Source organism: Ahaetulla prasina, chromosome 14 (genome assembly GCF_028640845.1).
Source record: "Ahaetulla prasina isolate Xishuangbanna chromosome 14, ASM2864084v1, whole genome shotgun sequence".
Lineage (NCBI taxonomy): Eukaryota > Metazoa > Chordata > Lepidosauria > Squamata > Colubridae > Ahaetulla > Ahaetulla prasina.
The window spans coordinates 19,934,074-19,959,017 of record NC_080552.1 but is presented as its reverse complement, the minus strand read 5'-3'; the positions used below and the strand labels follow the sequence as shown (position 1 = coordinate 19,959,017).

General features: G+C 43.5%; 1 protein-coding gene across 1 annotated transcript; it reads right to left on the bottom strand.

Annotated features, from left to right (window-relative positions):
- Nucleotides 1-3,654: 3,654 nt before the first annotated feature.
- KPNA7 (karyopherin subunit alpha 7) lies at nucleotides 3,655-17,179 on the bottom strand. The gene is made up of 10 exons (XM_058157915.1): nucleotides 17,114-17,179; nucleotides 15,516-15,650; nucleotides 13,581-13,666; nucleotides 12,856-13,124; nucleotides 10,833-10,915; nucleotides 9,010-9,273; nucleotides 7,570-7,803; nucleotides 5,086-5,268; nucleotides 4,592-4,741; nucleotides 3,655-3,806 (listed from the first exon to the last, which is right to left on the bottom strand). The coding sequence occupies exons 1-10, from the start codon at nucleotides 17,177-17,179 to the stop codon at nucleotides 3,723-3,725; spliced, it is 1,554 nt and encodes a 517-aa protein (XP_058013898.1). The 3' UTR covers nucleotides 3,655-3,722.
- Nucleotides 17,180-24,944: the final 7,765 nt, after the last annotated feature.

The following is a 24,944-nucleotide window of genomic DNA, read 5'->3' as shown; positions in this document are numbered from 1 at the left end:
AAACAGACCATGCAAAGTTTTGAGCCTCACCCAGCCCTTCCAACAGGAGGAAAACTACTATAATCCTGATTTATGGACCAGGATAACAAACTTGTCAGGACAGCAGAGGGCAGATGCTCCATAGATACTATCCTGAGAGTATTCCTGTTTGAGGATGGAAAGGGAGGGGGGGAATTCTTACTAGCAATAAGAATTTGCAGCCAGAATGAAAGTTACGGATGAAGAGAAAGCAGATGGGACTAATAACCTTCTAACAAATACCTCTACGTAGCTACTCTACAAAATCCTAGATTAAATTGTTAATATGCACCTCCTTGAAGGGAGCGTGAATTTGAGCCTTGGCTCTTCCTTTCCCCATGGAAAGCTATTATTCCAGATCAGTTTTGCAGGAATTCACAAAATGGTTTAGGAAGAAGGGTTTCCTGCTAAGCTCTGCCTTCTGGAAGACTGGTTTCGCCATTAAAAACTAGTGACTCCTTGCTTGTTCTCCTCCCATCCCATGCAACAATTAACATTACAGATGAGACAGAGTCCCGACTAAGTTTCACCACACCTCTCGGGAAATGGTGACAGTTCCTTGAAAATCCCCACCCTTGTCTTTGCTACAGTGGGAACAAATAAGTAATTAAAGGTAAAGGTAAAGGTTCCCCTCGCACATGTGTGCTAGTCATTCCCGACTCTAGGGGGCGGTGCTCATCTCCGTTTCAAAGCCGAAGAGCCAGCGCTGTCCCAAAGATGTCTCCGTGGTCATGTGGCCAGCATGGCTAAACGCCAAAGGCGCATGGAGCACTGTTCCCTTCCCACCAAAGGTGGTCCCTGTTTTTCTACTTGCATTTTTTTTTACCTGCTTTCGAACTGCTAGGTTGGCAGAAGCTGGGACAAGTCACGGGAGCTCACCCGGTTACGCGGCGCTAGGGATTCGAACTGCTGAACTGCCGACCTTTCGATCGACAAACTCAACGTCTTACCCACTGAGCCACTGCGTCCTCTTTAATCACTTTAATAAGTGATTAAAGGCACCTAAACATTAAGCATCATGTAGAAATAGGTAGAACATCTAGGGAGATTGTGCATAGCGATTCTCAGTCATCTGGGTCCTGGTTGTCCCAAAGGTGCTTTTCTCAAGAGGCAACTGGACTTTCTGGTTTTTCTTTGAAGATGTTTTGCTTCTCATCCAAGAAGCTTCTTCCACCATCCAGTCAGAGCTGAAGAAGCTTCTTGTCTTCAAAGTAAAACCAGAAAGTCCAGTTGCTTCTTGGAAAAAAGCGTCTTTGGGACATCTATGGAGATTCTCAATCATCCAGGTCTCACGATTGTCCCCAAAAAAAAGCAACTGGAATTTTCTGGGGGTTTTGTTTTATTTTGAAACGTTTCGCTTCTCAGCAAAGAAGCTTCTTCAGTTCAGGAAAAAAGAAAACAACAGAAAGTCCAGGTACCTTTTGGGAAAAGTACCTTTGGGACAAAGAGGTAGAACAATCTCCGCTGTACTTCAACGCAACTAAGGGACAGAACGTGCAGGTGCTGCATAAACCTCATTTTCCTGCAGTTTCTCAGCTCAAAGGGTTTTAGGAGCAGTGGGGTTTTAGCATTACAGTGTGACTTTAACCCAGTTGAAAAGATGCTGCGTCTCCCGGCCGTCACCTGGAAGCAATCCTTGTTCAGGAGCTTTGCAATACCTTAAACACAAAACACCTTTATTATATACCTCGTGCCTCAAGCTACAGGATGGAACAGATGGCATATAGGTGAGATGGTTTGGTGCATGCCTGAATTACGGAAGAAATCCACGCCGTGGCCCGAAAGATATTTTTCTTTTTAAAAAATCTCTTCCCGTGTCTGTTTCAACCTGTCTTTAAGGTCAAAAAGAGGCCGTGATGGCAAAGGCTGTTCTAAACGACCTTTTTTTTTTTTTTTACCAACCTGCCTTCCATTGAGGACCTGTATACTGCACAAGTCAAAAAGAGGGCTGTGAAAATATTTACAGACCCCACGCATCCTGGACATAAATTGTTTCAACTCCTACCCTAAAAATGACGCTATAGAGCACTGCACACCAGAACAACTAGACACAAGAACAGTTTTTTCCCGAAGGCCATCACTCTGCTAAACAAATAATTCCCTCAACACTGTCAAACTATTCACTAAATTTGCACTACTATTAATCTTCTCATCGTTCCCACTACCCATCTCCTCCCACTTATGACTATGCCTGTAACTTTGTTGCTTGTATCCTTATGATTTATATTGATATTGTTTCCTGATCGCTTATTTGTAACCTATGACTATCGTTAAGTGTTATGTTGTACCTTGATGAAGGTATCTTTTCTTTTATGTACACTGAGAGCATCTGCACCAAAGACAAATTCCTTGTGCGTCCAATCACGCTTGGCCAATAAAGAATTCTATTCTATTAAAAAAAAAATCTATTCTATTTTACAAGGATGGTGTTTACAAAGAGACTTTTCCCAGATTCACACATCCCATAAAATCCTCCTAGAGTTCATTGTGCTTGTCGTGTTAGTTTCTCTTCGTACATAATGGGGCAGAACGTGGAATTGGTCGTTGCGTTGGGTAAGACTTCAACTCCCAGAATTCCTCAACTAGCTGGGGAATTCTGGGAACTGAAGTCCACACATCTTAAAAGTGGCCAAGGTTTGAGAACGTTGTCTGGTACAATGTAATGGATGCTTCTACGAGACCAGCTGAAGAAGTCTGCTCTAGAGTGAACTGTTTTTACAGCAAGAAGAAAGGAAGAGAATCCTTCTAGCACACCAGCATGCCCAGTCCCTGTCCTACTGTCCCCATTTATGTAATCCTTCTATGTGTTTTTGGCTATGCTTTGCCTATTTATATCCTTTTATTTGTGCCATTTTTTTTTTCATGTGTCCATGTCTATGTCTATACTGTTACTTGTTTCCTTGTACTTAATTGATAAATAAATAAATACTTGTACCTTGATGAAGGTATCTTTTCTTTTATGTACACTGAGAGCATATGCACCAAGACAAATTCCTTGTGTGTCCGATCACACTTGGCCAATAATTTTTTTTTTCATGTGTCCATGTCTATGTCTATACTGTTACTTGTTTCCTTGTACTTAATTGATAAATAAATAAATACTTGTACCTTGATGAAGGTATCTTTTCTTTTATGTACACTGAGAGCATATGCACCAAGACAAATTCCTTGTGTGTCCAATCACACTTGGCCAATAATTTTTTTTTTTTAATTTGCATTTATATCCCGCCCTTCTCCGAAGACTCAGGGCGGCTTACACGATGTTAAGCAATAGTCTTCATCCATTTGTATATTATATACAAAGTCAATTTATTGCCCCCAACAATCTGGGTCCTCATTTTACCTACCTTATATAGGATGGAAGGCTGAGACAACCTTGGGCCTGGTGGGACTTGAACCTGCAGTAATTGCAAGCAGCTGTTAATAACAGACTGTCTTAGCAGTCTGAGCCACCAGAGGCCCTAAAATTCTATTCTATTCTAGTAGTAGTAGTACTACTACTACTACTACTACTACTACTAATAATAATAATAATAATAATAATAATAATAATAATAATAATAATAATCCAGGCCCAATTTTCGCAAAGCCAGAAGAGTGATTTATTATAACAAATGGGCATGTTTAATCCTTTTTTTCATCCCTTCCTCTTAGTGCTCACCCAAAAAAAAAGCATCCATCACCATGTTTGAAGTTCAACTCTTTCAGAAATCGAAAAAATCCTGCTGTTCGGCTTTAAAAGGCAGAGTTTTCATCTCCTTGTTTTCCTGGTTTATATCATCAACTTCCTAACATGGACGGGAGAAAGAGAAGAGAGGAAAAAAAATTCAACATTTTCCTTGCAGACTTTTCAAATCTGTTACTTTAACTCAAATTCCAAGCATTATAATTTGATGAAAGTTTACGGGGAACTCTTCAATCCTTAGCATCTTTCTCGGAAATACGATTTATGATTATTGTATTTTATGATCATATAATCAGGGATCATCACTTGTGGCTTGTATGGACACCGAGAGCTTATGCACCAGAGACAAATTCCTAAAGAATTCTAAACACCAGAAGCAACTTTTCACAGTTCAAATCTGCAGATTGTGCCAAGCATTGCTTTAGGTTTCCTTTGTGGAGCAAATCACAAACAGCTGCACTCGTCCAGCATATAAAATCAAAACTGTACTAAACCATAATTTATTAGGGTAAGGTAGGAATCGGGCCTCTATCTCTTAAGACATAGTTCCTCCATTATGCAAATACTCTTAACTGTGGTTTATTGAATAAACGGCAGGGACCAAGTTCGTACCACAGGCTCAATCTAAGTCAGCAATATCAGTTATCTTGCAAATGCTTTACCACAAACTCGCCAAACAACTCTGAGGACAGTTTTGAAATCTCAGCAATAGAGTTAACCAGTGACTGTTCCCAACGGGGTTAAAAATATGCTCAGAAGCTAGCAGTTTCCAGATGTTCTTTGAATGGAGAAGGAATGTCCCAGCTGATAAGATACTGTTCGTTCTTCTCTAAAAGCTACCCTTTTCAAGGATAACTTGGGAATTTGACGGCAGCCTCCTCCTCTTACCTCTCCCGAAAAATATTTCTCAATGAGGGCTAGAGCAGTGCGATAGATCAAGTTATTCTCGTGAGTCTGGAGAGCTTCAATCTTCTCCACCCCTTCCAGCTCCTCGATCAGAAGAGCCAATTTTTCTGTCTCGCCCAACTTCTCAGCTGTCTGGTATGGAAAAAAAGAAAACACAAATAGTAGGTCAAACCCTGCCTTCCTCTGCTACCCTGTCCCCCACAAGTCACGGGAGCTCACTCCGTTATGCAGCACTAGGGATTCGAACCGCTGAGCTGCCGACCTTTCGATCAACAAGCTCAACGTCCTAGCCCCTGAGCCACCACGTCCCTTCTCTAGACTAGCCACTACTATGGCTAATCTCTCTTCTCTAGACTAGCCATACTCAATTCCTGCAAGTAGGAACCTAAGTGGATCAACAGAACGACTGACAACAAATCCAGATTCTCTTATCATTCCAGCTCGGTACGATCTATAGTTTCCTTCCTTAGCCTTACCCGAAAGAAGCTGGTGAGACTGTCCAAGATCACAAGGAGAGTGTTACTATCCTTGATGGACAACAGGTTGAGTAGAGGTTTCAGGACTCCGGCCCGGATCATTGATACCACTTGCTGCACCGTGCCACCCATTGTGATATTGGCCACAACCCAGACACCTTCCTTTTGGGCTTTGTAGTCTCCCTACACATGGCAAAGAAGTACAGAACCTTAAGAAATACATGAACATGGTTCCTGCAGGTCGCTCCCAACTTACGAATCGACGACATAACATATGTTCAGTGTTACGATGGACCTGAAAAAAGGGGAATTATGACCCAGATTTGAAATTCAGAGCAGTTGTGAAATCCAAATTTTTTTTACTACCAGTTCTGTGGGTGTGGCTTGGTGGGCATGGCAGGGGAAGGATATTGCAAAATCTCCATTCCCTCCCCACTCCAAGGGAAGGATACTGCAAAATCTCCAGTCCCACCCCTCTCCTGGGGGAAGGATATTGCAAAATCTCCATTCCCACCCTACTCTGGGGCCAGCCAGAGGTGGTATTTGCCGGTTCTCCAAACTACTCAAAATTTCTGGTACCAGTTCTCCAGAACCTGTTAGAACCTGATGGATTTCACTCCTGGTTCAGAGGGCCCTTTTATTTCCCATTCCCACTTGTCATATGATCGCAATTTGAGTGTTCCACACAGCTGCAGATGGCTGTTTGCTGCATCCTCTATCACAGCAGGTTTTACAATGGCTTTTGTCAAAAAATGGTACTTGCTTCCCATTTCGGCAAAACCATGCCGTAGCCAACGATGGATTCGCTTAACAGCTACCACAAAATGGTCATAAAACGGCTCAGTCTATTTCACAACCGTTAACAACTTATGACCCAATTGGGCAGGTTCTGTTACGGTTGTGACTTGAGGGCTACCGGTATCACAACCGTATATCTAACACCTTCACAAAAGCACTCTTTCTGTAGCTGGCAGTTATTGGCAAAGTTCTCTTTGCTAGGGTTAAAATTCATGGTCAAAAACCGCCAGAGGCTCCACTTTTTAAAAATAATAATAATAATAATAATCCTGCAACTTTTAATACTTTGGCAAACCCATGAGTGATTTAATTCTAGATTCAGTTCTCATTCTGTGCAGCTGCCCTAAGCTGGAAGGAACTGTAAGCATCGTGTATCCTGCTTTGAACACCTGCAAAAATAGGCATTTCCCCCAAATTAGTAGCTATCAATTTAGAAACTTAAGATTTTTGTCTCTAAAAAGAATGCAGAATCCCAGGCGGGAGGCCGCTGTGGTTGTCAGTTTGAAAAACGGTCCCAAGTCCATTTTTTCCGTGCCGTCATAACTTTGAACGGTCACTAAGTGAACTGCTGCAAGTCGAGAACTGCTTGTGTTCTGATCTTGTGTGCATCTATTGTTCATATAATCACCTTCCAATTCCAATGGTTCAAAACTGTAGGTCAACCCTGAATTGAGCCTGGCTGAGGCTCCATCTTGGGAAGAGTCAGGGTTGCCACACAGCAATGGCGGAGGGTGGGGGGAATAGTTAAATGGGGTATTGTAGCCAAAACAACGTTTTCCTGTGGGAACCAAGGACATTCTCCCAGGTGGCTGGCCAGAGGAGCAGCAAGTAACCCAGCAACCATCCAGCATTTGGATTGGACAGCATGACCAGTGTTGTGACTCGTCCTCCCTCCTCTCCTCAGCCGGGCCCCTCCTGTCTCCAACCGGGCCTGTTATCAGACTCCGAGTCCGATAATGAAGATGAACGGCCTGTCATGCCTCCAGCCCCCGGCCCTGGCCCCATGCCCTGAGACGATTCCAGGAGTGAAAGGAGTAGCCCAATAAATCTCACTCATACAGCGTGTGTTCCTTTGGCTCAGCCGTCAGAGCAGGAAGCCAGCCAGGTATTGGAATTGCTCGGGCCTACTCCTTCTGATCCCTCCCTTTCCCAGACAGCAGATCCAGCTGAAGACAATTCAGCATGGGAGGATCCTCGCTTCCGGAGATCTGAGAGGCGACGCCAGCAGAAGGAAGGGTGGGACAGGCCTGGATAAATGCTGAGTCATGGAGCCACACCCCACAGCCTATATAAAGGACCTGCTTTTGGCATTCCAACCTTGAGTCAAGCAAAGTCTTATCTAGTTTGCTGATACCGGACCCTATCGCTGAAGTCACAACTTGGACTCCTGCCTGCCCTGATAAACCTCGAAGGCACTTGGCAAGCTGCAGAGGCTTCGTTGCCAAGTTTGTTACGGACTTCCTTGACTCGTTCGTCGGAGTGGGGGATGGGACACGACAACCAGTGACTTGGTGGGGAAAGGGAAACCTTTTACTTTTGATTAGGTGAAAGCTGCGGGAAACCTCAAAGTCGGCTTTCATCAGTCTGCGCCAATATAATATCTCCAATAAACTGTTCTTTGAGAAACTCAAGTGCCTGGGAGTTTGTTTTCTACGGGCGCGTCAGTTGGAAACCCTGACATCGTACCTTGTCCAGCAACTCCACCAGATGAGGAAGCAATCCGCAGGTGACCAGCTGCTGAATTTGGCTGCGCGGTCCGGCAGCAATGTTGCTCAAAGCCCACGCAGCCTCCTTCTGGATCAATGACTTGGGATAATGCAGGAGCCGCGGCAGGACGGACAGGAGGCCCGCATCGATGGCCATCTGGGTCTGTTCGTCTGTCCCGGTGACCACGTTGCCCACAGCACGCACAGCTGGGGTCTACAAAAATGTCCACCAAAGAGAAAGATAAGACGGCCACGGAGGTCCATCACTAACGTTCCCACAAAAGGCATGTTTACAGATTTACAGATTAACAGCTCCAGCACGCAAGCGCAAGGGCCGGTGAATAGCACAGGCTGGTAAAAGCCTGTTATTAAGAACACAAAGCCTGCAATTACTGCAGGTTCGAGCCCGGCCCAAGGTTGACTCAGCCTTCCATCCTTTATAAGGTAGGTAAAATGAGGACCCAGATTGTTGGGGGGGCAATAAGTTGACTTTGTAAAAAATATACAAATAGAATGAGACTATTGCCTTATACACTGTAAGCCGCCCTGAGTCTTCGGAGAAGGGCGGGGTATAAATGTAAACAAACAAACAAACAAAAAAACAGAGTTGGAAGGGACTTCGTAGTCCAGTGGTAGTCAACCTGGTCCCTACCGCCCACTAGTGGGCATTCCAGCTTTCATGGCGGGCAGTAGGGGTTTTGTCCGATACTGAAGCACTTTCCTTTTTTTTTTAATTTAATTGACTTTTGAAAAAAATTTCATAGCATCATTTAAAAACATTTTCATTAGGTTTTCATAAAATTCCCCGTGACAATTCAAATTTCTGAAAATATACTATTTGTATCGCCCGCACATAAGTTTAGTTCACGTTACATAAGTGAAACTAAATGGCGCTATAGTGCGACCGCAAACAAAAGAGCCTCGTCCCAGAATTGCTCGCGCATCTCCTCCCCCCCCACACCATCCAGCTGTAACAGACAAGCAGAGCTGGTAGCCGGGGCTCCCCTCAAACCCAATCCATGATGCGCAAAAGGCATGCGCAGACGACGATACATGGAGCATTACTGTGAAACTGGCGGACGGTTAGAAAATTTTACTACTAACAGAGATACAAAAGTGGGCGGTAGGAATAAAAAGGTTGACTACCCCTGTTGTAGTCCAACACACAAACACACACACATACATATACACACAAACCGCCTACACCACTTTTGATAGATGGCAGTCTAATCAGACTCCTGGGAGGGGAGATATGGGTGTGGCCAGCTGAAAATTAGCTGGCCGGTGTGCGCTTGCGTGCTGGAGCTGAGCTAGGATAACGGCTCATGTGCCCGCAGATATGGCTCCACGTGCCATAGGTTCACCATCACGGCTATAGAAGATGACCGCTAATGTTCCCACAAAACCCACTCTTGCTTACCAGAACGGGCAGCTCGTTGGTGAACAGGAGCTCAACCAGTCGAGGGAGGACTCCAGCCTCCAACACAACCTGGATGTAATTGTTGCTGGCATCGGTCAAGTAGGACATCGCCCAGCAGGTGTCAGAGATAATGTCTTTGTCTTTGTGATGCAGGAGGCAAGTGAGGGTGGGAAGCACCTGCCTCACAGCATCCAGGGGAGGGTGGGGGTTTTTGTTCCTGCAAAGATTGGACAAGGTCCAAGTGATGTTCCTCAGGAAGCCCACCTAAGAAATTAAGATGATGTTCGTTAGGTTGAAAACAAGCAAGCCAAAAAAAAAAAAAGACATACGAACACGTTTCCAGATTCTCAAGGATAAAGCAGGAACTAAGTGAGCCAGACAGCGATTTCAGGCAGACCTTGACTTATACCCATCTGTTTCCAAGTTACAACAGCACTGAATCCAAAAAGCTTACGGCCGGTCCTCGCAGTTACAACTGCTGCAGTGTCCTTACAGTCACACGATCAAAATTCGGGCACTGGAAACTGGCGTGTATTTACAACCGTGGCAGCGTCTCAGAGTCATGCGATTCCCCATTTTGTTGACCTTACCCAGCCGGCTTCCGACAGGCAAAGTCAATGACGGAAGCCGGATTCACCTTAGCGGCTGCGTAATTCATTTAACGACTGCAGCATCAAGGGTCAAAAATGCTCAAAAACCCAGCCGCGATTCACTTAACCGTTTTGTTTCAGCCGTGGAAATAACTGAGCCCAAATTCTGGTTGTTAAGCCGAGGACCAATTGCATGAGCTAAATATTTCACTTCCGGATAGCTGTTATCGGGGGTGGGGAATGGATGGGGGCAGAGTTCCAATCACAGTCCTTAGATCCCAGTCTAGTATATTTTGGACTTTCTTACAGCTTTTCTTTTTTTGAAAAATGTTTTGCCTTATAAAGAGTCCAGTAGAGCTTTAAAAGAGATGTGGTGGCTCAGGGGCTAAGACACTAAGCTTGTCGATCGAAAGGTTGGCAGTTCAGTGATTCGAATCCCTAGTGCCGCGTAATGGGGTGAGCTCCCGTTCCTTGTCCCAGCTTCTGCCAACCTAGCAGTTCGAAAGCAGGTAAAAAATGCAAGTAGAAAAATAGGGACCACCTTTAGTGGGAAGGGAACAGTGTTCCGTGCGTCTTTGGCGTTGAGTCATGCCGGCCACATGACCACAGAGACGTCTTCGGACAGCGCTGGCTCTTCGGCTTTGAAACGGAGAGGAGCACCGCCCCCTAGAGTCGGGAACGACTAGCACGCATGTGCGGGCGAAACTTTACCTTTAGAGCTTTAAAGCACGGTTCTTTATACCATAATAGACATACGCATGTTTCCAAATCCTTTTTTTTTTAATTCAAGAAAGGGAACCACTTTCTAAAATCATGAAAAATCTTGCCAGATCAAATCAAGAAAACAAACAAACCAGTGGTGGAATTCAATTTTTTTTTTACTACCGGTTCTATGGGCGTGGCTTGGTGGGCGTGGTGTGGCTTGGTGGGCGTGGCATGGGAAGGATACTGCAAAATCTCCATTCCCTCTGCACTCCAGGGGAAGGATATTGCAAAATCCCCATTCCCACCCCGCTCCAGGGGAAGGATACTGCAAAATCCCCATTCCCACCCCACTCCAGGGGAAGGATACTGCAAAATCTCCATTCCCACCCCACTCCGGGGCCAGCCAGAGGTGGTATTTGCGGGTTCTCTGAACTACTCAAAATTTCTGCTCCCGGTTCTCCAGAACCTGTCAGAACCTACTGGATTTCACCCCTGCAACAAACCCAAGGAAACAGACTTTCTACATACCGGGGTAGAAGGCATCACCAGTGATAGAATTGGTGGAATTACACCGAATCTGATCAAAGTATCTCGGTAGACAGAACCATCTCCTACACAAAAGAGGGATGGGAAGGAGAATTGTACTTTCAAAAAAAAAATATCAGCAACTCCAGGGAGTCAACTTACAACAGTTCATTTAGGAACCATTCAGTTACAACGACACTAAAAAAAATTAATGGGGGACCGCTGCAGCATCCCCAAGGTCCCATGATCAAAATTCAGATCCATGGGGAACTGGCTCACATTTATGATGGTCCCAGGGGGGTGGGGGTGGGGTCATGTGATCCCCCTTTTGCAACCCTCTGACGAACGAAATCAATGGAGAAGCCAGATTCCTTTAACCCCCATTGTTATTCACTTAACAAATGCAACGATTCGTTTAACAAACGGTGGCAGGAAAAGTAAAGTGGAGCAAACTCACTTAAGAAATGTTTCACTTAGCAACCTAAATATTGGGCTCGACTGTGGTCGTAACTCGAGAGCTACCTGCTTCTTGGAACTATATACCCGGTCAGATAAATTGGTCAGACCCTGCCAATTTAGAAGAGATTCCGGTTTCTAATCTTCCACTTCCACAGTTGCACAGTGGTTTCAAGTACTTTCAAAACTTGTGGGAGCTTCATCACTGGACGCTTTCAAGAAGAGACTCGACTGCCATCTGTCAGACATGGTGTAGGGTCTCATGCTTGGGTGGCGGGTTGGACTAGATGACATAGAAGGTCCCTTCCAACTCTGTTAATCTGTAATCTGCAGGCTACTTCTGCTGCCTGCTGGCTGCCTGCAATTTGGCAGTTCGAATTTCACCAGGCTCACGGTTGACTCAGCCTTCCATCCTTCCCAGGTGGGTAAAATGAGGACCCAGATTGTTGTGGGCAATTGGCTGACTCTGTAAACCGCTTAGAGAGGGCTGTAAAACACTGTAAAGTGGTCTATAAATCTAAGTGCTATTGCCGACTCTATAAACCACTTAGAGAGGGCTGTAAAGCTCTATAAAGCAGTCTATAAATCTAAGGGCTATCGCTGACTCTGTAAACTGCTTAGAGAGGGCTGTAAAACACTGTAAAGCGGTCTATAAATCTAAGGGCTATTGCCGACTCTGTAAACCGCTTAGAGAGGGCTGTAAAACACTGTAAAGCGGTCTATAAATCTAAGGGCTATTGCTGACTCTGTAAACCGCTTAGAGAGGGCTGTAAAACACTGTAAAGCGGTCTATAAATCTAAGGGCTATTGCTGACTCTGTAAACCGCTTAGAGAGGGCTGTAAAACACTGTAAAGTGGTCTATAAATATAAGTGATATTGCTAACTCTGTAAACCGCTTAGAGAGGGCTGTAAAGCACTCTAAAGCGGTCTATAAATCTAAGGGCTATTGCTGACTCTGTAACCCGCTTAGAGAGGGCTGTAAAACACTGTAAAGTGATCTATAAATCTAAGGGCTATTGCCGACTCTGTAAACCGCTTAGAGAAGGCTGTAAAACACTGTAAAGTGGTCTATAAATCTAAGGGCTATTGCTGACTCTGTAAACTGCTTAGAGAGGGCTGTAAAACACTGTAAAGTGGTTTATAAATCTAAGTGCTATTGCTATTCCAAAGTGAAGCTAGCTACCATAGCATAATACAAAGCAGCTGGTTTCATGCCGTATGCTAAATTTTACACCCTTATTGGTGCCAACTGGGATAATAAAATTGCTATGTTGCTGCAGTTACATGCAACCCAATGATGTCTTCCGTCATGACTTGGCCCACCTCCGTGCAGAGATGATGCTTGGGTTCCTACAGAACAATAACTGAAGGACATTGTTGTGGTATCAAAGAAGCCATTTGTATCCTCTCCAGGTAGATAAAAGTCCATTGGACAGAAGATAAAGAAAGATAGGAGAGCCATTCTGTATCATAATCCACTAATAAATGAGAGTCAAGAGACACATATTCTGTTTCCATGAATTCTGTAACCGGCGTTCCTCAGACCGAGCCAGTTTACCCACAACTTACCGGCAATGTTGCCGAGCGCCCACACCGACTGCTCGCAGATGTGGATGTGTGGAGAAGATAAAAGGACAAGCAAGCCCTGGATACCATTGGCATCTACCACAGCTTTGGTTTGCTCAGAGGTTCCTGAAGCGATGTTGGTGAGTGCCCAGGCAGACTCGAACTGCAAGTTGGGAGTATCGTGATAATATAAGAACTCCACCAGTTTAGGGACGATTCCAGAGTCAATGACTTGATTGATGGGTGGGTTCTTCTGCTTGGACAGCATCTTCCTGTTGGGAGAGGAGAAACCTTTAAGGCGGCCTCACCCTTCTGGAAACACGACACCAACAGTGGCATTTCTCAAGGGATCTCTGAAATAACCGAGGCACCTTCAACATTTGAAGGTCATTCAGAAGCAAGCTGACTATGCATTGCCCATATCTGTGGTGGGATTTCCAATAGACAGTATGGTTCTTAGAGGCAGGAGAACATGGGGATTGACAGCTTAGGCCACCTTTCATGCTGGATCACTCTGATTCTACCAAACCATCTTTAGATGGGAATTTAGGGTCCCGCAGCCATATGCTATCTGTTGAGCTCCTCTAGAAACCTAGTGACCTCCATTGACCGAAGCCTGTTTGGTCTCCTGTTCTTCTCCTATGCCCAAGAACCAACCCAGTTAGTTAAGTAACCAATGGCAACTGAGATTGATTGATGGGGGACACAACTTATGGCTTTTAACATACCGGACTGCCTGGGCCGCCTTCAGCTGAAGAAATAGATCATCTGACTGGATCAGCTCGACTATATCGATCAAGGAGATCTGAGTAACCTGCAGCAGGAAGCAAAGGGATTGTCAGAACGCCACCAGAAAGAGGTCATCAGGATTCAGAGAGGCTTCTGGTCATGCCAGGGATCGAACGACAAAAACAGCCAAGAACTTCATCTTCCGGTCAATACATGGTTTACACTTATTATTCACACTAAGCCCCAAATAACAACCCATATCATAGTTTAACATGCCACATGAACCAAGCATGACAACGTCCTCGGATCTTGGTAATGCTCTGTTTCTGCTTTTATCACACACCTCTCCAAAACTCTCATGCTCACAGTCACAAGTCCTACTCATTGTTGTGGTCCGCCAGCAGCCTGCGGACGTGGCAATGGAGTCGGACAGCGATGAGGCTGAGGAAGAACATGGGCCAGTCCTGGAGGCTGGGGAAGGCCCGGATGAGGGCTCTGCGTTGGAGGCAGAGGTGGGGCCAGGGCCATCGGGGAGTGAGGTGCGGACTCCAGAACCTCCAGAGGCTGATAGTAGTGGGGCAGAGGAACAGGAGGAGCCTGTTCCTAATGCACGCATGAGAAGAGCTGCCAGAAGGCAAGAGCAGCTAAAGCTAAGAGGACGACTTGGGAATAGGACCAAGATGATTGGCCCCTTCCATAAGGCTTAAAAGACCAGGAACGGCGTTTGGGCTTTGCCGGAAAACAACGTTTATAGCTTTGTCTTCTTGCATTTATTTTTGTATCTGTGACTTTTGAATGTTTGCCAAGAAAGGTCTTTGGCAGTTTGCCTAATTGGACCAAGGTTGGTGATAGGACTGAGGAATTTGTGTTGGGAGGAATTTGCTTTAATTTAGTTGAACTACGCTGAGAATGAAGTAATTCTCAGCTGTTCAAATAAAGTTTGTTTGTTTTTACACTGACTGAGTTTCCTACTACCTACTTGGGCCTGGGTCACAACACTCATATACAGAGATATGAAAAAGGGCCTTATAAAAACCAGGCTCCTTCCAGATGCGTGAGAATTAGACGCAGAATTCACAACCAAATATGAGTGAAATTTGGATTTCTGAATCTTGCAATCCCAAGCAATTTAGACAGCATGGGTTGGAAGGGCTGCTATATAGAAATGTATACTCTGGTAATATTATACTACCAACTAGAGCATACAAAACATTTGCTAGACCAATTCTCGAATGCAGCTCATCTGCCTGGAACCCCCACTGCATATCGGACATAAATACAATTGAGAGAGTCCAGAGATCTTTTACGAGAAAAGTCCTCCACGCCTCTATCTGCAATAGAATACCTCATGCCACCAGGCTTCAAATTTTGGGCTTAGACAACTTAGAAGTACGCCGACTTCAGTCTGACCTAAGCATAGTACATAAAATTATCTACCACAATGTCCTACCTGTCAATGACTACTTCAGCTTCAACCACAATACAGGAGCAAACTCAAGGTAAACCGCTCCAAACTCGATTGCAGAAAATACAACTTCAGTTAGAGAGTGGTCAATGCCTGGAATGCACTACCTGACTCTGTGGTTTCTTCCCCAAACCCCCAAAAGTTTAAGTTTAAACTGTCTATTGTTGACCTCACCCCATTCCTAAGAGGTCTGTAAGGGGCGTGCATAAGTGCACCAATGTGCCTTCCGTCCCTGTCCTAATATTCCTTTTTTACTTACTCTTTTCATGCATTCAAATTATGTTTATACTTTTACCTGTTACCTTATATATGCTTGGCAAATAAATATGAATAAAAATAAATAAAACTGGATGTAATATATTCTTGAACTAAGATCTACAGAGGGAGGAGGTAAAAATGAGTTTTACTATGGAGCATTTCTCCTTATCACACTACTACTACTGCTACTACTACCACCACCCACGCATACCACGTTCTTCTCGTCTTTCTCGGGAGACAGGCTGGCTTCAGCCAAAAAGCAGATGTTCCTTCGCTTCAAAAGCTGTTCCTCTTTCCGTGCTTTGCGAAGTTCAACTGTCACTTCGTTTTTTCGTCTACGGATTTCCTACCAAGGAAGAGGGCCGAGCATTACGGATTTTTAAAACAGCCAGTGATGAGCCATATGATTGGAAGTGCAGGGAACAAGAGGAATTCGGTATCATCAGGGTTCAAGATCAAATGTCCCTGAACAAAACCAATTCTTACCTGCCACTATCAAACTTCAGAGAAGGATAGACAAGAGTGTTTACAGTAGTGGCCAAAATTGTGGAAACCTTTGTGGGAAAGTGTATTTTTGAGGTTTGATGGATAATAACAGCACATTTTGGGGGGAGTTTCAAGATCATCCTATTCCACTGCTGGAATGGCCTGGGAATAGCCCAGTCCTTAACCCAATGGAAACTCTGTGGATTTTCCAACTAAAGAAACTTGTCAGAAGCGACCCAGCAATAAAACCCAGTTAATAGAAGCCATCATTCAATCAATCTTGGTTTCACATTATAACAGCTGCAGAAGTAAAAGACTTGGTTCACTCCATGGGAAGAAGACGTAAGGCCGTAATTCATGCTAAAGGTTACCCAACTAAGTATTAACTGACATGCTGATAATTTTTGTATATCTCGGTTTTTGTATGGTGATAATTTTTGTATATCTCATTTTTTTCTACGTGTTTCACTTTTCTTCTTTATACTGTAACTGCTATTCTAGTAGCAAATCCTTCATAAATGTTATTGCATTACATTCTTGATTATCTTTCCATTGATATATAATTTTATGGCACTACTCAAAAAAAAATGTGGTGTCATTAGCTAGTTTTAGCAAATACACTTTTCCCAAAAGGTTTCCACAATTTTGGCCACCGCTGTATGCCTTCACCCAGTTTGTGTTGTGTCTGGGTGGCTGATGGCCTGAGGAGACGCCTTGTTGCTCCTCTCCTAGTCTTTTGAATTTTGGGCCTTGGTTTTCACCTGGATGTTTTAAATTCTGTTTTTTTATCCCAGATGTGCTTTTTCAAAAGGCAACTGGACTTTCTTGGGTTTTTTTTTTCTTTGAAAACGTTTAGCTTCTCATCCAGGCAGAACGGAAGAAGCTTCTTGGATGAGAAATGAAATGTTTTCAGGAAAAACAAACCAACCCCCAAAAAGTCCAGTTGCCTCTTGAAAAAGCACCATGACCTGGACGATGAAGAATCTACATGGACATTCTGTTTTTAATGTATCTCTTTATTCCTGAATCTCTGTGTGGTTTTATGATGCTGTTGTTTAGTCGAGATAGGCTGGGTAGAAATTTACGAAATAAATATCCCTTCACTTTCTGCTTTATTTTACAAAACCATGCATTTCTCAAAATGGTCGAAGCAAGCTACAAAATGAACATGGTCACCTGAACAGAAGTATCCTTCTTTACACCAGGGTGGATCAGAGCCTCTGACCAGGTTGTAACTGCCGCCTCTGGATACCAGGAGTGCCAATTTTGCATTTTTGTCCCTTTCTGTTCCTGAGCAACCACTGGGGTTTCATAAGTACTTACTTCAACATTTTTGCCTTTGTTTTTAAACTTCTTCATGCGTCCATCTTGCTCGTTTGTGGTAGGCATGGCCCTCGTTCTGCCAAGCCCAACTGGGTTGTTGGCCAGGTATCTCTTTTTACACCTAGGTGAACGGAAAAATAGTTGACTCAGGAGCTCAACTTCACCAGCCAGGAGTTTAGTTTGGTTTAGTTTACTTTATCGTCATTGCACATGGTACAACGAAATTAAATGCCATCTTCAGAGTACCCCATTCCTAAGAGGACCATAAGGGGCGTGAATAAGCCTACCGTTCCTGTCCTATTGTTTTTCTTTTCTTCTTCCTATATATATATATGCTTATACCTCCTTATATTTACTCATATATGTGTTTATATACTATATAATCTTTTTGTATAATACCTACATATATTGTTGTGACAAAATAAATAAATAAAATAAATACGTTATAACTATAAAAATAAAAACGCAAACATACATCCTTTACATTCTATATAACTGAAATTGAAAACCCGATATTGCACTATATACCATAGAATTCAATATGGTTATTGCCTGGGATAGAAGCTGTTTTTCAGCCTATTTGTCCTCGTTTTTATTGTCCTGTACCGTCTGCCAGATGATAATAGTTCAAAAAAAAAAAAAGAGTGCCCAGGATGAGATGGCTCTTTAAGAATGTTTTGAACTTTCTTAAGGCAGCAGGAGCTATAAAGCTCTTCCAAAGATGGGAGAGGACAACCGATGATCCTCTGGGCAATGATGTTGACCCTCTGAAGTGCTATCCTATCTGCCACTGTGCAATTGGCAAACCATACATAGGTGCAGTGAGTTAAAATACTCTCTATGGTGCAGCGGTAGAAAGCCACCAGCAGTTTTTCTTTCAGTTGTTTGCTGAGAAGTCTCAGGTAGTATAGTCTCTGCTGGGCCCTTTTGACCAGCGCTGCAATGCGAGTGCCACATTTTATGGTAACTTTAATGATAGTACAATGTGTCCTATCCTGCCCCAATAGGATTCTCCTAATGGATTGGATAGCATTTATAATTCACCCCAAATTCATTTTTTTAACGGAAGAGAAAAAGAGTATTTTGTTTTTTGTTTTTGTTTTTTGCTTTGCAAGCTGCAACAAATTTAGTTTTGGGCTGAGGCCAAGATACATTGGTCAAGGCAGGGAAAGGAGATTTTAAAAAGCAGGGCAGTTTGGTTGCAAACTAGGCTGAACTGCTAGCACTTTGGGAAAAAATAAATTCTAGCCCACGAAGAGCTGCAGAAATTACTTTAAAACAGACTCTGGCGTTGTGCTAACATTTAAAGAAGTCAATTACAAACCCACCAGCTCTGTTGGCAAGAGGCACTAACTTTTCTTAATTTTTCACCTTGAGCAGGTGAGGTTTTTCTCCTCTAACCTGTTTGGTGAAGCCAGACTTCCTAATTGATGTATGCATGGGTTAATTATGGGTTAATTATTCATTATGGGTTAACTTAACATTCAAGAGCCAGTTTGGTCTAGTAGTTAAAGCACCAGGCTAGTAATTGGGAGATGGTGAGTTCTAATCCTATCTTGGCATGAAAACCGGCTGGGGGACTTTGGGCTAGTCCCTCTCTCTCTCTCTCTCTCTCAGCCCAACCTACCTCGCAGGGTTGTTGTGGGGAAAAGAGGAGGCGGCAGGTATATTAAGTACATTTGCACCTTGAGCTCTTTATAAAAATACAGGTGGGGGAGAAATAAGATAAAAACGTAATAACCCAGGTTAAGCATGCAGCCATTAAAAGCCACTGGGTAATAAAAAAAACCCCTCAGAATTATATACAAACCAAACCAAACCAAAGCTTCATTTAATTCTTAGTTACTGTGTAACATTTGCAGAGGCAAAAAATAATAATAAATAAACCAGAATGAATAACATCATTTTACAAACTCCCTTCCGCGCCTCTGTTCCTTGTCCACAATACATTAAAACGCCATGCAAAGAAAACCAAATTACACCCCAGCTACTCACCGTCTCCGTGTAAAAAATGCCTTTAGCAGCTGCAGCAGCCGCTCTGAAAGATACTTAAATTTCCCGGGAAATGGGTCAATTACCCATCCTCGTCTTTTGATTGGGTCAGACCTCCAAGAAGCTCCGCCCCTTTTCCAGGGCTGGTTCTTTACACACGCCTCGGGGAACAGAACTGCGGGCGAGTGGGTTCCCACTGCGCCTGCGCAGGAGCGGTAACTTATTTTTTATTTATTTATTTATTTATTTATTGCACGTGTGAATTGTTGCTTATCAAGCCTGTGATGACGGGCGGTGGTTACAAAGTTGCAGAGCAACGTTGCTTGGCATGGTCACGTGGAAGAATTAGGACTTAACTTCAGAGTAGGCCCCCTTATGTTCAATGGGGTTTACTCGTCAGTTTGATCGTTCATTCTTCGCAATGGACTTGCTTTCAAGCTGACCTAGATGTAGAACCTGCTTCCTGAATTGACTTTATTTATTTTATTTATTTATTTATTTATTTTGTCACAACAATATATGTAGGTATCATACAAAAAGATTATATAGTATATAAACACTTATATGAGTAAATATAAGGAGGTATAAGCATATATATATATAGGAAGAAGAAAAGAAAAACAATAGGACAGGAACGGTAGGCACGTTTGTGCGCTTATGCACGCCCCTTATGGTCCCCTTAGGAATGGGGTGAGGTCAATAGTAGAAAGTTTTTGGTTAAAGCTTTTAGGATTATGGGAAGAGACCACAGAGTCAGGTAAAGTATTCCAAGCACTGATGATTCTGTTACAGAAGTCATATTTTCTGCAATCTAGATTAAAGCAGTTGACATTAAGTTTAAATCTATTAGTTGCTCTAGTATTATTGCAATTAAAGCTGAAGTAGTCTTTGACAGGAAGGACATTACAATAGATGATTCTGTGGGTTAAACTTAGGTCTTGTTGAAGGCGACGGAGTTCCAAGTTTTCTAAGCCTAGGATTTCAAGTCTGGTGGGATAAGGTATTTTATTGTTTTCTTTAAAGGAGAATATTTGCAGCTCAGAGTTGAAACGAAGGGGTCCTTGGTACTCTCTGAGCTTGGTGGTTTTCTTGGTGGTTTTCTTGGTGGTTTTGTGATCCAACTAACATCATCAGTAACATCAGTAACAAACTAGGAAACATCATCAGTGCTAGAAGGAAGGGGGGTTTGTGGAGAGAAGGAGGAAGCGGGTGAGGAGGAAGAGGAGGAGAACCGTGGGGTCCTTGGTGCTGCCTGAGCTGGGTTGTTTTCTTGAGGACGTTTCATGGCCCAGCTAGGTTACATCATCAGTGCTAGTACTTGCGAAGCACTGATGATGTTACCTAGTTGGGTCATGAAATGTCTGCAAGAAAACAACCCAGCTCAGACGTCACCAAGGACCCCACAGCCCTCCTCCTCCGATCCCATTCCCTTCTAGCACTGATGATGTTACCTAGTTTGGGTCATGAAACGCCTGCCAGAAAACAACTAAGCTCAGGGAGCACCAAGATCTCCTGAGTTAACTTTTATCTCCCAGCACAATTTATTAAACCCTTCCTCCAAAGAACAGCCCAACAGATTAGCTTTGAATAACATGGACCGAGTCACAGCTGATTTGGTGAATCACTATTTTCATGCAAGCAAGCCTTGATAACTGGCTGAATTAGTGAAACCAAGATTCGGTTCGTCATGAGTTTGCAAGGAGTGTGAACAGGTCTTAGCAGACATGTGGTTTAAACCTAGCCTAGGGTTTAATTTTTAAAAATTAGTTTTAAATGGGGTTTTGTACTGTTTTAATCGATATTTTTAAATTTGGCCTAATGTAATAAGTTTTTTAAAATGTTGTTTTAACTTGTATTTATTCTTATGTTTTTTATGTTTTTATAAGGCTGTAAACCGCCCTGAGTCCTTCGGGAGATAGGGCGGTATAAAAATTTGAATAATAAATAAATAAATAAATAAATAAACCAAATCTGCAGCCTAATAGGTGCCAAGGAGGGCACTGTGGATATTTGAGATGCCACCTTACCTTCTCTGGAAATAATTTCATAAGTGCAGTTTTTAAGAAGAAAGAAAAGGCATCCCTCGGCAAGTTGGATTCATTTCTTTTCCAGACCATCATCTGTTTTTCTGCAAATTATAACCACACGCCGTTGCCTGGGCAATTCCAGACTTTCTTAGCATGGCTCAACCATCTCTCAAAATAGATGTTTAGATAAGTGTTTTGTCCTTCTTTGGACCAAACCCCAGCTCAATCTGGGGCTGGAAACCCAGCGGGAATACTATGAACGGGTAGCAACAGCTGGGAATGATCTTGCCCCATCAAAATAGAAGCCTCTGCCTTCCTTGGTATTTGTTTAGGGGCTAAGAAAGCACCTGCCCAGCCAGCCCCCCCCCCCATTTTTGCTCAGCTTGGGCTTAAGGGGGAAGGAGGGAGAATTGTGGAGAGCATGACTAGTTGAGGGAGGAATGGAGGGAGATGATGGAAAGGGAAGGAAAGTAAAAAGAAGAAAGATAGGTGATGGAAAAGGAAGGAAAGAATTAGGAAGGAGGGAGGGAAAAGGGGAGGAAAGGAAAGGAAGAAGGAAGGACAATGGAAAAAGGAAAAGGAAAGAAAGGAAGGGAAAAAAAGATGATGGAAAAGAAAGAAAAGGGAAGAAGAAAAAGAAAGGAAAGAAAAGAGGGAAGGAGGAAAGCAAAGCACAGGAGGAAGGAAAAAATGGAAAAGAAAGGAAAAGGAAAAAAGGGGAAGGAAGGAAGATGATGGAAAAGAAGAAAAAGAAAGGAAGGAAAAGAGGGAAGGAGGAAAGCGAAGCACAGGAGGAAGGAAAAAATGGAAAAGAAAGGAAAAGGAAAAAAGGGGAAGGAAGGAAGATGATGGAAAAGAAGGAAAAGAGAGAAGGAGGAAGGAAAAGAGAGAAGGAGGAAGGAAAAGCAAAGCAAAGGAGGAAGGAAAAATGGAAAAGGAAGAAAGAAAAGAAGGAAGGAAAAGAGAGAAGGAGGAAGAAAGAAAAGGCATCCCTCGGCAAGTTGGATTCATTTCTTTTCCAGACCATCATCTGTTTTTCTGCAAATTATAACCACACGCCGTTGCCTGGGCAATTCCAGACTTTCTTAGCATGGCTCAACCATCTCTCAAAATAGATGTTTAGATAAGTGTTTTGTCCTTCTTTGGACCAAACCCCAGCTCAATCTGGGGCTGGAAACCCAGCGGGAATACTATGAACGGGTAGCAACAGCTGGGAATGATCTTGCCCCATCAAAATAGAAGCCTCTGCCTTCCTTGGTATTTGTTTAGGGGCTAAGAAAGCACCTGCCCAGCCAGCCCCCCCCCCATTTTTGCTCAGCTTGGGCTTAAGGGGGAAGGAGGGAGAATTGTGGAGAGCATGACTAGTTGAGGGAGGAATGGAGGGAGATGATGGAAAGGGAAGGAAAAGTAAAAAGAGGAAAGATAGGAGGTGATGGAAAAGAAAGGAAAGAAAAGGAAGGAAGGAGGGAAAAGAGGAGGAAAGGAAAGGGAGAAGGAAGGACAATGGAAAAAGGAAAAGGAAGGAAAGGAAGGGGGAAAAGATGATGGAAAAGAAGAAAAAGAAAGGAAGGAAAAGAGGGAAGGAGGAAAGCGAAGCACAGGAGGAAGGAAAAAATGGAAAAGAAAGGAAAAGGAAAAAAGGGGAAGGAAGGAAGATGATGGAAAAGAGGGAAAAGAGAGAAGGAGGAAGGAAAAGAGAGAAGGAGGAAGGAAAAGCAAAGCAAAGGAGGAAGGAAAATGGAAAAGGAAGAAAAGAAAAGAAGGAAGGAAGATGATGGAAGAGAGCGAGAGAAATTTAAGATTCTGTTCTCCTGCTACCCAACTCTCTTTCACCTTGGCTACCACGTGCTCCTTCCAACCACCCCAGGGTAGTTCAGAGTAACAACACCACACCACAAAATAAATATTAACTGTTCTCCCATGCTAAATAAATATTAACTCTCTGTACCTTGGAGAATTGTTTAGGTGGGCGTGGGTGATTTAGTGGCCTTTTAACAATGACCGAGAGCAGTTCTCTGTTTTCAGCTGCTCCTCTACCTGAGCCTTTCTCTCTCTACCACAAATTGTCCTCTGCGGTTGCCCCCATTCATCTGGGGCCAGCCCCATGGACTTCAAGGAAACTGGCCTTTGAGTAGAACTGCATAGGTCTGTGTATCTTTCTTCACCTTGGTAACACTTAAGGTGTGTGTGGACTTCCAACTCCCAGAATTCCCCAACCAGAATTACAGTACACAAAAATAGGCCTTACCATTCCACTCCTGTGGCTGGAAAGTTATGTTTTAAGGTTTTGGTTTTTTTACTTCTACAACCACCTGCTTATTAGTGATTAAAAAAAAACCTGACAGGCCCAAACTGAGGAAACAAAGAGTAAAGTAAAGGTAAAGTTTCCCCTCGCGCATATGTGCCAGTCGTTCCTGACTCTAGGGGGCGGTGCTCATCTCCGTTTCAAAGCCGAAGAGCCAGCGCTGTCCGAAGACGTCTCCGTGGTCATGTGGCTGGCATGACTCAACGCCAAAGACGCATGGAACGCTGTTCCCATCAAAGTAGCCTTTTTCTACTTGCATTTTTTATGTGCTTTCGAACTGCTAGGTTGGCAGAAGCCGGGACAAGTCACGGGAGCTCACCCCGTTACGTGGCAGCACGAGGGATTCAAACCGCTGAACTGCCAACCTTTCGATCGACAAGCTCAGCGTCTTGGCCACTGAGCCACCACGTCCCTTCAAAAAAATAAATAAAGAGTATTTCTGCGTATATCTGCCTAAGGCTTCTGCCATGATCGAGAGACCAACAAATCATATGTCGAATCATTGATTGTTATTTTTGTTGTTGTTGCGTTATAAGAAAGTCAGATCAGTCAACGCACCTATTTATTCAAGCGGGACTGGCTTAAAAGTTTTATTAAATTTTTAATTGGGACTATTTATAAATTTTAGGGTTTTAAATTGTTTTTAATTTCAGCCATTCCTGTAATATGCTTGGTCTTAGTTTTGTTTTTAATGTGTATATTGTGAGTTTTTTATTATTTGGCTGTACACCGCCCTGAGTCCTTCGGGAGAAGGGCGGTATAAAAATCTAATAAAATAAAATAAATAAATAAAATAGATGATTCCCCGTTCAGTTTGACAAAAACAACACAACAAAACAAAAAAAATCCCAGCTCATACATTTGGCATGAAAGCTATTCCTGGATTCCGCCACGTTGGGCCAGGCCTCAGGAGAAACGGACCGCCTGCTTGAATGGGAAGCGTGCTTCACGTTAAAGTACCAACCGGAGGGGTGTCTTCAAAAGAAAAATCTGCAAGGCAGGAGAGTCTATTTCAGACCTCTCCAGTCCCTTGAGTGGCAAAGAGAAGCCCGCAAGATGCCCTAGAAGGAGACGGACAGGAAGGAGACACTCCCAAGGAGTTGTTGCATTATTTGATCTCTCCTGAGGGAAAAAGGCCCTGATCCAATGAGCTTTCTGTTGATAAAATCCTTGGCACTTACTAGGAGAAAGTGATAGCTCAAGAAGCATCGGATGGTATAAAAGAAACCAGCCAGTCATCAACTAAAGGCATTTTTTCGGTCTTGGTTCTTCAAGAGGTACTCCTGGTTGCAACGTTGGCATGGGAACAGGACAGGAGGGATAAGAGACGGAGCTGGGGATGGATGGATGGATGGATGGATGGATGGATGGATGGATGGATGGATAAATAGATAGATGGGTATCTTAAGACAGTTTCCCATTCTCTTCCAGGAACTTTGTGGATTGCGTTCTCCCCTCAATCTTTTCTTCCCTTCTGGATCCATCCTGCACCTGAATCCAAGCCAAC

What these genes read in the sequence shown, in the direction of transcription:
- KPNA7 (XM_058157915.1), bottom strand. Translation starts at nt 17,179, where the DNA reads ATGCCTACCACAAACGAGCAAGATGGACGCATGAAGAAGTTTAAAAAC. An exon ending in ACAAAGGCAAAAATGTTGAA is followed by an intron (nt 15,651 to 17,113) that starts GTAAGTACTTAT and finishes CTTCCTTGGTAG; the next exon opens with GAAATCCGTAGACGAAAAAA. An exon ending in CCAACGAGCTGCCCGTTCTG is followed by an intron (nt 7,804 to 9,009) that starts GTAAGCAAGAGT and finishes ACATTTTTGTAG; the next exon opens with ACCCCAGCTGTGCGTGCTGT.